Source organism: Coregonus clupeaformis, chromosome 36 (assembly GCF_020615455.1).
Source record: "Coregonus clupeaformis isolate EN_2021a chromosome 36, ASM2061545v1, whole genome shotgun sequence".
In the NCBI taxonomy this organism is placed as follows: domain Eukaryota; kingdom Metazoa; phylum Chordata; class Actinopteri; order Salmoniformes; family Salmonidae; genus Coregonus; species Coregonus clupeaformis.
Window position 1 is genome coordinate 2,263,630 of NC_059227.1, and position 12,391 is coordinate 2,276,020.

The 12,391-nt window shown below is 46.8% G+C and overlaps 1 protein-coding gene across 1 annotated transcript in view; it reads left to right on the forward strand.

Moving 5' to 3' along the window:
- Positions 1-12,391, forward strand: part of adgb (androglobin) — a 94,391-nt gene that overhangs the window by 55,308 nt on the left and 26,692 nt on the right. The window contains exons 19-26 of the mRNA XM_041865892.1: positions 337-472; positions 1,731-1,845; positions 2,602-2,769; positions 4,200-4,344; positions 4,429-4,554; positions 8,361-8,454; positions 11,812-11,943; positions 12,106-12,259. Coding sequence (XP_041721826.1) covers positions 337-472; positions 1,731-1,845; positions 2,602-2,769; positions 4,200-4,344; positions 4,429-4,554; positions 8,361-8,454; positions 11,812-11,943; positions 12,106-12,259 — 1,070 coding nt within the window. The remainder of the gene's footprint in view (positions 1-336; positions 473-1,730; positions 1,846-2,601; positions 2,770-4,199; positions 4,345-4,428; positions 4,555-8,360; positions 8,455-11,811; positions 11,944-12,105; positions 12,260-12,391) is intronic.

The following is a 12,391-nucleotide window of genomic DNA, read 5'->3' on the forward strand; positions in this document are numbered from 1 at the left end:
CCATAAAGAAATGGCTTTTCGAGATCGGTGTGGAAGAACTTGACTGGCCTGCACAGAGCCCTGACCTTAACCCCATCGAACACTTTTGGGATTAATTAGACGGCCGACTGCGAGCCAGGCCTACCTCACTAATGCTCTGGTGGCTGAATGGAAGAAAGTCCCCATAGCAATGTTCCAGCATCTAGTGGAAAGCCTGTTATAGCAGCAAAGGGGGGACCATGTTCGACGAGCAGGTGTCCACATACTTTTTGTCATGTAGCGTACCATTATAACCCATCAACAGCACTGTGCTTTTGTGTACGGCCATCTGTTTATCTCTCTTCTGTCTTCCTGTAGAGAAGGAGAGTCCTGTGTGCAGGTCTGGAGTTCTCATAGCAGAGCCCTACTCCTGGAAGAGTCTGCTGTGTCAGCTACCTGTACTCCACATCAAGACCACTGCCTGCAAGGCTGCCCTGCTGGTCCTCCCCCCTGGGTAAGACCTTGCCCAACCTGGCCTGACCACCCTCACCACCAGCCATACATATACAAACTGTTGTTGGCACCAGACATTTCATGACACTCTGAAGCAGTAACATGGTGCCCATGTTCCAAATTTGGCCATCATCAGGGTGCATAAAAGCCTCACCACACCCTCCTGATGTTTGCAGGTTGAACTTGTGCTCTCATGAGACCAGTATTTTATAAGGTATTACTGATTAAAATAACCCAACATAACCTTTACACTATTAACTTAACTGCTGATTTCCAAAGCTAAAGCTGAAACCTCATACCGTCGATATATCTTATACAGTTAGATCTGATGCTCTGAGAAAATAACTTGCCCTAGTCTCTATTAATGGCTTCTGGTTGGCCTAGAAGCAGGGGGCCTAGTTTCTGGGGTCAGGCGGAGGTACAATTACCACTGTGCCGTGGTGTAAACGTAACACTTAGCGCACCATGCGTCCCTGAGCACTACTACGTGATTGAAGTGTGGGGGAGGGGATGCTGATTCCGCCAAATTATAATGAACTCAATCTCAACCTCTCACTCTGGGGTATCTCTCTCTCTCTCTCGTTTGCACTCTCTCTCTGTCTATTCAATCCTTTTCTATCTCTCGATCGTTCCCTTGATCTCTCTCACACACACACTATCAATCTACAGTATCTCTCCCTCTTTTATATTTCCCTCGCTTCGTTTTATCTCGCTACCACTCCCCTCTCCTTGTCCCTCTATCCATGATCCTATTCTCTTAAGCCCAACACCAATCAGGTCTATTGTCATCGATCACGTTTGGCTGTGATGGCTGTATTATGCTAAGCTAATGGGATGGAGGAGTCCAGCTCCACTCTGTCAGGCTGGCAGTGTTCCATCAGGGCTGTGAGCTGCTGTGGGCCAACGGTGCATTAGCCCGACTACTCTATGAGTGGACCACACTTGACCCAGGCAGCCAGGAAGACATTACTGCAAGACGGAGACATGGCTTTGTAATTGGGGCTGAGGGGAAGGCATTATTAACCTGCTGTATATGGAAATGACCCTGTAAAGTTGACTAGCTCTTGGTGCAGCAGCTCTAAGCAGGCTAGCGCTATCATTGGGTTTTTATCAATTCAAAGTTTCATGGTTTGTTATCTGGTGATGGGGGGTTGCTTTCACAGAATGTTAGGGCTAATCTGATCCCGCTCTCTTTCCTCTCACTCACCGCTTCTCTATCCCTCCATTCTCTACTCTCTCATTCTCCTCCCCTGCCCTAGGCGTCATGTCCTGTGCATCCACACGAGGGCGCCTCTGGGCTACCACGTCCACCTGTACAGCATGGCACCCTTCGTCTTCGGAGACGAGGAGACCGTCATGCCTCACCTCGACAAGGTAAGTTAGAGGACACCACCGTCACCATGGAAACGCCAGCAGACAGCCATACCATAATAGCCACTTGGTTTCTCCTCACCTTCTGTTTATACGCCCACTCAGGCATGGGGATACCTCCTCATCCTCCTCTTCTTACCTCTCCTCTTCCTCTCGGATGCGCGTCTGATGTTAAGGATGATATCCACTCTGCACTCAGGCCTACAGTGGGTCAGAGATCTCTCTCTGCTCTAGTCTTTCTCTCTCTCCCCTCCTCTCTCTTGCTCTCTCTCTCTCCCCTTCTCTCTCTCTTGTTTCTCCCTCTGTCCGTCACGGAAAGCTGATGCTGGTCACGATACACCAAAAGCCGGAGGGGAGGGGAGGGGAGGGGAGGGGAGAAGAGGAGAGGAGAGGAGAGGAGGGGAGAGGAGGGGAGAGGAGGGGAGGGAGGAGAGGTTAGATGCTCAAGCAGGCAGGCAGTGTACTGTGGCTGCTCAGGCTACAGGGACTTTCTCTTATAGAGCCAAGACTGTGTGAACATGTTGACTTATTCATGCCACATGCAGACTCAGGCAGTTGAAAAATGACTAGTGAGGCAGTATTTGCACAAGAAGTGTGTTTGATAACTCTTCTCCATGGGATGCGGTAAATAAGCAGAAGGAATGGACAGAACCGAGGAGCATTTTCTCTGTTTGTCTTTGAGTCTCCACTTTCACCTCATGTGTCCTTACCCCCACCCCCTCCTTTCCCTTCCTTCCTCCCTCTCCTCCCCACCTCCAGGAGAGTGTGCGTTTTTGTGAGCAAGCTCTGTCTATTCTGAGGCTCCTGGGCAGAGTGGTCAGCTCCTTCTCAGACGAGCTGGAGCTCCCAGCAGCCTCCGGGGCTCTGGGGGACGCCCACTGTCCAGCTCAGCTCAGCACCGTCGGAGGGCTGCGAGACCACCAGAGGGTAGGACACACACACATACACATACACACGCACACTGACACTAACACTGGACACACACACACACACACAAACACACACACTCAGGGCTGGACTACCACATTTGGGGTCCCGGGGCACCTACCTCCGAGTTTTTTTTTAGGAAAACAGCTAACTTCCTGCCTTTTCTACATGAGGCGCAGAGAAACATGTTCTGTTTTATAGCTCCTCTCATGCTATTCTTCCATTATGCTATGAGGCTGAGAGAAAATAATGCAATTTTAAAGCGAATTTCCTGCTATTCAACACATTTTGACATTGCTTTCCTGACGACACCAGGGTTGTAGGCCTGATAACCAAAAACGACAAGTCAGCCTATAGGGAGGAGGTAAGTGAACTGGCATTGTGGTGCCAGGACAACAACCTCTCCCTCAACGTCAGCAAAATATTGATTGTTGACTTCAGGAAGCAGAGGAGTTAACATGCTCCGATCCGCATCAACGGGACTGCAGTAGAAAGAGTCACAGGTTTTAAGCTCCTCGGCGTCCACATCACCAAGGATTTGTCATGGACCAACAACACCACCACTCTTGTCAAGAGGGCACAGCAGTGTCTATACTTCCTAAGACGGCTGAAAAAATGTGGCATGCCACCCCCAGTTCCTCTCCAAATACTACCGCTACACCATCGAGAGCATCCTGACCAGTTGCATCACGGCCTGGTACGGGAATTGCTCCGTCCACGACCGCAAAGCCCTCCAGCGGGTGGTGAAGATGGCCCAGTACATCACTGGGACTGTGCTCCCACCCATCCAGGACATCTACTCGAAACGGTGCCTGCAGCATCATCAAGGACCCCACACACCTCAGCCATGAGCTTTTCACTCCGTTACGGTCGGGCAGACGATATCGGAGCATGAGGTCTGACACCAACAGGCTCAGAGACTGTTTCTATCTACAAGTCATCAGACTGCTGAACTCTTGAACTGGACTGACCACCTGCTCTGATTTTCCGCACCTTAGCACACATGCACTCACCCACACAGACATCCACAAAGACATCCACACACACACACACACACACACACACACACACACACACACAATAAATGTAGCCATTTACTTTATGTTCGTATTCTTATATTTGATAATTTCTTATTGTTGTTGCATTGTTGAGAAGGAACCTGCAAGTAAGCATTTTGTTGGAAGGTGTATACCGTGTGTATCCCGTACTAATATAACTTGAAACTTCATATGCTATTTGGGGGGCCCACAACCTCCTTTTTGGTTGGGGGCCCCCTGGAGGTCGGGGACCCCAGGGCACGTGCCCTGCGTGCCCGGTCGGTAAGCCGGCCCTGCACACACACACACACACACACACACACACTCACACTCACACTCACACTCACACTCTCTCGGTGCACGCACTGACCTCCCCGACTCCTGTCTGTGCAGGTGTTTAATGAAGCAGTGTATCACATGATCTGCGTTGCTCTGGACAGGAAGCTGTCAGCAGAGGAGCTGTTTGCTGTCCAGGCCCTCACCAACGACCCCTCGCTCTGCACAAACGAGACAAGGGGACCATCCCCCACAGATACAGGTACAGGTGTGTGTGTGTATTTATTTTTCTCCAAGAATGTGAGTGTATGTGTAAGCATTGTGTGTATCATTGTGTGTTGTACAGATTGTGAGGCACCAGAGGGTTGGGGCAGCAGGAAGCCCACAGAGCAGGAAATCCAGGCAGTCAGGATCCTCCAGGCCGGCTTTAAGGGACATCTAGTCCGCGAGATCCTCAATGCTACTAAACCAGGTAATAATGGGTTAAGACTGTCCTCATCCTCAATGCTACTAAACCAGATAATGGGTTAATACTGTCCTCATCCTCAATGCTACTAAACCAGGTAATAATGGGTTAATACTGTCCTCATCCTCAACGCTACTAAACCAGGTAATAATGGGTTAATACTGTCCTCATCCTCAACGCTACTAAACCAACTAATAATGGGTTAATACTGTCCTCATCCTCAACGCTACTAAACCAGGTAATAATGGGTTAATAATGTCCTCATCCGCAATGCTACTAAACCAGGTAATAATGAGTTAATACGGCCTCACACTCACAATCAAACTTCTCAATGTTATTCAATTCAATTTTCCAATGGCCTCAGGGACAATTTTACAAGGTACAATCAGAGCACAATTAGATAAATTATTTACTATAGCTGGATGATGGTGTTAGAGTGATGCATGGCCACACAGTCTTGGGTGAACAGGGAGTACAGGAGGGGACTAAGCACACACCCCTGAGGGGCCCCGGTGTTGAGGGTCAGCATGGCAGATGTGTTGTTACCTGCCCTTACCACCTGGGGGCGGCCATCAGAAAGTCCAGGATCCAGTTGCAGGGGAGGTGTTCAGTCCGAGTGTCCCGAGCTTGGTGTTGAGCTTGGAGGGGACTATGTTGTTGAATGCTGAGCTGTAGTCAGTGCACAGCATTCTCACATAGGTATTCCTCCAGGTGGGAGAGAGCAGTGTGGAGTGCAATAGAGATTGCGTCATCTGTGGATCTGTTGAGGCGGTATGAAAATTGGAGTGGGTCCAGGGTGTCTGTGATGATGGTGTTGATGTGACCAGCCTTTCAAAGCATTGCTTGGTTACAAATGTGAGTGCTACGGGACGATAGTCGTTTAGGTTGGTTCTTAGGAACAGGGACAATGGTGGTCTGCTTGAAACATGTTTGGATTACAGACTGGGACAAGGAGATGTTGGAAATTCTGTGAAGACACTTGACAGCTGGTCTGCGCATACTCTGAGAATGCGCCCTGGTATTCCGTCTGGCCCAGCGACCTTGCGAGTGTTAACCTATTTAAAAGTCTTACTCACATCGGCCATGGAGAGCGAGATCACACAGTCGTCCGGGACAGCAGGGGATCTCATGTCTGGTTCAGTGTTGTTTGCCTCGAAGCGAGCATAGAAGGCATTCAGCTCATCTGGGAGATTTTGTAATAGTCTGCAAACCCTACCACATCGGACGAGCATCGGAACCGGTGTAGTAGGATTCAATATTAGTCCGATATTGACCTTTTTCATGTTTGATGGCTCGTCGGGGTCATAGCAGGCTTTCTTGTAATCATCCATGTCCTTGTCCCGTTCATTGAAAGCTGTAATCCATGGCTTTTGGTTAGGGTACATACGTACAGTCACTGTGGGGACGACATCATCGATGCACTTATTGATGAAACCCATGACTGATGTGGTAAACTCCTCAATGTTATCGGATAAATCCCTGAACATACTCTGGTCTGTGCTAGCGAAGCAGCAGTCTTGTAGCTTAGCGTCTGCTTCATCAGACCACTTCCATACTGAGCGCGTCTCTGGTACGTCCTGTTTGAGTTTTTGCTTGTAAACAGGAAGCAGGAGGATGGAGTCAAGATATGATTTGCCGAAGGGAGGGCGATGGGAGGCCTTCATTTCTGTTCTAAGAGTAAAAGTGGTCCAGAGCCTCTTGTGGCACAGGAGACGTGTTGGTAAAGGTGGGATAAACCACATTTCAGGCATTAAAGTCTCCGCCCACTAGAAACGCTTCCTCTGGGTGAGCGTTTTCTTGTTTGTTTATGGCCCGGTACCACTCGTTGAGTGCCTGCTTGGTTCCATTCTCGTTTTGTGGTAGGATGTAGGCAGCAGTGATGATTACAGATAAACTCTATTGGTAGATAAAAAGGTATGCAATTTACCATGAGGTATTCTAGTTCAGGTGAGCAAAAGCTTGAGAGTTCCTTCACACTGGAAGCAGCGCACCAGATGTTGTTCACAAAGAGGCACACCTCCCCCTTTTGGTTTTACCCGAGTCCGCTTTCCGGTCGCGACGAAGCATGGAGAAACCCTTGAGTATTATGTCCATATCGCCTGTCAGCCAAGTTTCTGAAAAGCATAGAATATTACTTATTAGCTTTTCACATCCCGTTGGTAGGAATCTCTCGAACAGAGCTCATCCATCTTGTTCTCAAGTGACTGGACATTTGTCAGTAAAATGGAGGGGAGTGCCAGTCTAACAAATACTCCAGCACTCCTCCCTCGTCTTTGCTTGCAGCGCTTCGGTAGCCCGAACAATGGAGTAGGGTCCGGTGTAAACAAGGGAAAAGCTGAGTTGAAGTAGGAGCTGAAATCGAGGTTGAAGTTAGTAGCTGTCAATTCGTAATTGAAAAGTACTCGGCGGTCATAGGTGTGAGCTTTCTGTACAAAGAAATTATGGATAAACACTAAAAAATAAAAAATAAATAGCAAAGTCGGGTTGGAGTACATAAGATGTCGACCTTCTCCATCGATGCCATCTTATTATTCTCTCTCTCTCTCTCTCTCTCTCTGCCGAGAGTTAGCCCTGTGCCCTATCTTTGGGACTCTGGGCTGAGATAGCGACTTATTATGAGTCTGCCACTCTCACTAATACACCCTGACAGGTGTGGTGGTGGTGGGGGGGGGACAACACACACATACATTCATACACACACACACATCGACCCACCCACCTGCACCCCGTCGAACATCCAAACAGCTCTGTTGTGACATGTTTACGAGTTGAGGGAAAGTGTAGCGAGGGGGGATAGAGGAGGATGGAGAGCTAGAGAGAGGGAGAGAGAAAGGGATAGAAGGAGGGAGGGCGTTTTTTAGGTGAGCGACATGAACAGACTCTATTTATTGCCAGGGCTTGAGGGTTACTCTGTCCTGTCCAGCCTGTCAGAACACAATAGTGATGCCAGGAGCAGAGACATGAGACATCGGATTCCAGTACTCACCAAACTCCCCTCTCCCTGATACACTACACTCCTTGACTTGTCATTAGGACAACACACACAGATTCCATCACTGGTACTACACACTGGTTGTTCAAGAAACTCATTTGTTTTGGTATAGAGCCCCCCCTCCCCCCCAATACCTAGATACTATATTTAAAACGATGACGATTCCAGTCTGTGTATTACCAAGCCTTACATTTTAAACCCACTGCATGCCTCAAAGCACTTTAGGAACACATTTGAAAAATAATGAATTGGCCCCTCATTTTTTCGTCTGACATCAACAACTGATGTCTCAGGCTCATTAGAGGCCACTCTGTCCGTTTTTAGCATTAACTACCTCAGATGCCCTGTCTGTCACAAACAGCCGTCTCTCTACAAGATTACTTTTTCATCTCCCAAACCAGAGCCCAGCCCCATAATGGCTCTGTTGATTTGGAGAAGATGAGAAACGCCTGTCATTGAGACGTCCCTCGACTCTGTCACACAGGCTTGCACGGAGACACACACACACACACACACACCCCTACCCCTCAGTGGCAGGAGATACAGTATGAAGTATTACATCTTTTATGAATTTCTCCAGTACAGGGCTAGTGTAACAGGGTTGGAGATGAGTGAATTTGAAGTGTTTTTTCACTTCCGTCACAATTTTAATACAAAAATGCATCTGGCACTCTCCCTCATCTTTTTACCTTCAACTAAGTCAAGTTTTATAACAATGTGTTCATGTCTTTGGCTTCAAGGTGAATGTCTTTCATCTTTTATGTATGTCTGCTACTACTTAACTGAGTGTGTGTGGTGTGTGTGTATATGTATTATCTAGGCACAAAGGAGAATCTCAGTGCCTCAAAGACACTTCAGGAGATGTGGGCTAGTGTGGAATCGGATGCAGAGAAACATGCAGTGTCTTTATTGAGGTAAATTATTAATCAGCTAGCTCAACATCACACACATTCACAGCAGAGCACACAACACAAAAACCCAATCTCACACAGCACACGCAAACATGACACATCTCATTTAGCCAACACACTGCATACTTGTGTTTTCTTCCCTACACTGTAAAGGGCTCACTGTGAATTTGACAGTAGCTTACAGGCAGCTTGGTGGCAAGACAAATTCTGTATTTCATATTACGGTACACCTTCTGTAATATAAATACGGTATCGAAGCAAGTACTGCGTAATGACATACAGTACAATAACGTAAAATTGACTGTATTATACTGTAAGAAAGTATGCTGCCGTAATCGGAATGAATTAATGAATGAATGGATAAATGCATTAAATTCATTGAGGGGAGGAGTTTGTATTTCACAGTATTTTACTGTAATTACAAGGGATTGGTTCAAGCAAGTTGGCTGCTAGGTGTTTACACATTACAGTGTATTAATGAATATTTGGTGTTTTAAATCACTTGCACTTCTAGAGGCCTTAACAAAGGCATCCAACTGACAGCAACTACAGGGCAAAACAGACTCACGGTCTCACTGCAGAATTAGACGTCCATCCACTTTCTCCAAACGTCAAAGTTTGAAGTTGGTCCAAACGTCAAAGTTTGAAGTTGGTCCAAACGTCAAATTTCGAAGTTGCTCCAAACGTCAAATTTTGAAGTTGCTCCAAACGTCAAATTTTGAAGTGTTTCTGTTGCTCCTGCTGCTCTATATCGTTCCATTTCTCAAATGTCAATTTTCTAAGTTACGGGTTAAGTTTCCCGAATAAAGGGATTTTGTCAATGAGGCCCTTCATTACATTTTTACATTTGAATCATTTAGCAGACACTCTTATCCAGAGCGACTTACAGTTAGTGAGTGCATACATCTTCATACTGGCCCCCCGTGGGAAACGAACACACAACCCTGGCGTTGCAAGCGCCATGCTCTACCAAATGAGCTACAGGGGACCCCTTTATCTTTATCTACTTCCCCAGAGTCAGATGAACTCGTGGATACTATTTTTATGTCTCTGTGTCCAGTTTGAAGGAAGTTAGAGGTAGTTTCGCGAGCCAATGCTAACTAGCGTCAATGCAATGATTGCAAGTCTATGGGTATCTGCTATCATGCTAGCAGATACCCATAGACTTGCAGTCATTAACGTTACTCATAGACTTGAAGTCATTGCACTAACGCTGGTTAGCAATTGCGCTAGCGCTAGTTAGCAACTTTCTTCAAACTACACGCAGAGACATAAAAATGGTATCCACAAGTTCATCTGACTCTGGGGAAGTAGATAAAGGGCCTCATTGCCAAAATCTCGAAGTATCTCGTTAAGGTAAGGGTTAAGGTTTGGGATAGGGTTAAAACATTATGTTTAGGCACTCATTCCAAATGGTTAAGGTAAGCATTAAGGTTTGGGATGAGGTTAAAACTCCCCCCAAAAAATCACTGTGGAACACGCAGGGATTCTGATCCCTTACCCAAGCCTGCTTGATGGTAATAGCGCTCACTGTTGCCCGTAGTGGCCGGTTTTGAAAGCATTTCCCGTTGTCTTCGGGACATGGATAGACGTCCAATTTTGACGTCAATCTTGAAAGACCTGCCTGCCAAAATGACATGGGGCACTAGAACCAGATAGTTAAATTGGTGCAGCATTCTCACTCACAGGTGCAACAAATATAGCCTCTTACAAGTCACGCCTCAAAATATGTTAATGAGCCAGAAACAACAATACCATGCACCCACTAGTGGTCAAAAGGTTTTTGGCGCTCCAAAGATACGGTACGGTACTGTATCTGTCGGTGTGCCCTTGAGCAAGGCACTTAACCCTAATTGCTCCTGTAAGTCGCTCTGGATAAGAGCGTCTGCTAAATGACAAAAAATGTAAATGTATTCTGTTGCGTGTAATTACAGTACCATTCAAAATACAGCAATTATTTCCCCGCCCGTAACATTTTCCCACAATGCACCATAATTTACAGAGTCAGATCCTCCAGTAAAACACCCAAAATGACCGTATAATTTACAGTTTTCCGTTACCAAAGCGCCATCCATTGTTGGGTACGTACAACAATATGGCTTGGCACACTGTTGTGACACTGTGCCAGCTAGGTGCATTGTGTGCCATGGAAGCAATTCATTTAGCCTCTTTCCATGCATGCCCAGAGTCTGTCCCTGTCCTCCTCAGTGAGTCCTATAGCCGTGGCTCAGCCTCATGGTAGAGGGGAGGGGAGCAGTTTTCCACATTGTGTTCTATCGTCTCCTGGTGGTACCATCTGCTGTTTATCCTCTCTCTGCTCCAATTGGTTCGCTGAGTCTTCTGAATGATCCACTGGGTGAGGGGTGTTTGTGTGTGTGTGTGTGTGTGTGTGTGTGTGTGTCCGTGCACGCGCGCATGTGTGTGTGTGCGCGCACGTGCGTGCGCATGTGTGTCCGTGCGTGTGTTTGTTTGTGTGTAAGTCAGATCTCACTGATCAATGGAAGCCCCCAGGACTGAGTCCGAGCTGTGAAGTGTTTTCACACTCCTTAGCTTTGTAACCCAAAGAGAAGCTCCCCATAGTATACCGCGCTTAAATAAAATGACCAGGTTGGTGTGATGAAGAAATATAACAATGGTAATACATGATTGTAACTAATAAATGTAACTGTATTCTTCTAGAGAGCTCATAAGGAACTGATTACGCACATGACCTGTTTCACACATTGATTATGCCTGTTAGTTCAGTGTCATATCTGAGGGAATTCTGGCCAAATGTATCTGCCTCATTCTGTTTAACCCCTCATTCTCTGTGTGTCCCTCTCTCTGTGATTTTTTTCCCAGTCTGTTGAGCCCAGTGACAGGATCCAGATAGGGAATGTACAGTCTGAAGGCACTGGGTCACCCTGGTACAAATCAATAATCATCCTCCACTTCTAACATGATGTGTGTCCGTGTCCGCACCTTGTAACTCTTACTCACTCATAGCCTCCTGTGTGCTCGTCTCACCAAACACAGATAAACCCTATCTTTGTCAACTCCAAACTCTTTGAGTGAAGTTGACAAAGTGAGGTTACAGTGTCATACAGTAACTCTCAGCCCTCTCAGGAGTTTTAGGGCAGCATGTATCAAGTGTCTCAGAGTAGGACTGGTGATTTAGGATCAGTTTCACTTTTTAGATTACACTGAATAAGATAAGATGGACAGGGGGGGGACCTGATCCTAGATCAGCACTCCTATTCTGAGATGCTTCATACATCCGGCCCCTGATCTCGTCCTTTGTTCATGCAGTATTGGAGTGGACCCCCATATGCAGCATCTCTTTTTCCTGATAGTCATGGTTGTTGTATCTCTATTGTCTAGGTACATCTTCAGTAACGATGAGAGGACAGCTGAACTGTACCCCTGTCAGGAGGATGAGTGGACCAGAATCACATACACTGACTACTCTGTCCCTCTGCCTGAACTGGCCAACTCCTGGCTACTGGTCTTCAGGTAGAAAACACACACACATACACACACAACACACGGATAAAGCACTGAATCATGTCATACATGAATGTAAAATGTTTTGCTAACACTCTCCATGATCCTCCATTGTTAGTGTTTTGTATGTGATAGTAAAGCTTCATTGTGAGTACTGTGTGTGTGTTCCAGAGAGGTGTTCGTGGTGCCTAAAGACATGCTGCTGGTGGCTAAGGTCTACTCCCCAGTCTCCTCCTGTCTGCTCCACGTCATAGACAACAACACAGGAGAGGAGCTACCCAGGGTCTTCCAGAGAGTAGAGCCCCACGTCTACAAACACAACCAGGTCTCAACGTTTAACAAACTAGAACCTCTCACTAAAACAAACACATACTGTATATTATACTGTACATAGAAACGCATATACAGTTGAAGTCAGAAGTTTACATACACCTAGGTTGGAGTCATTAAAACTCGT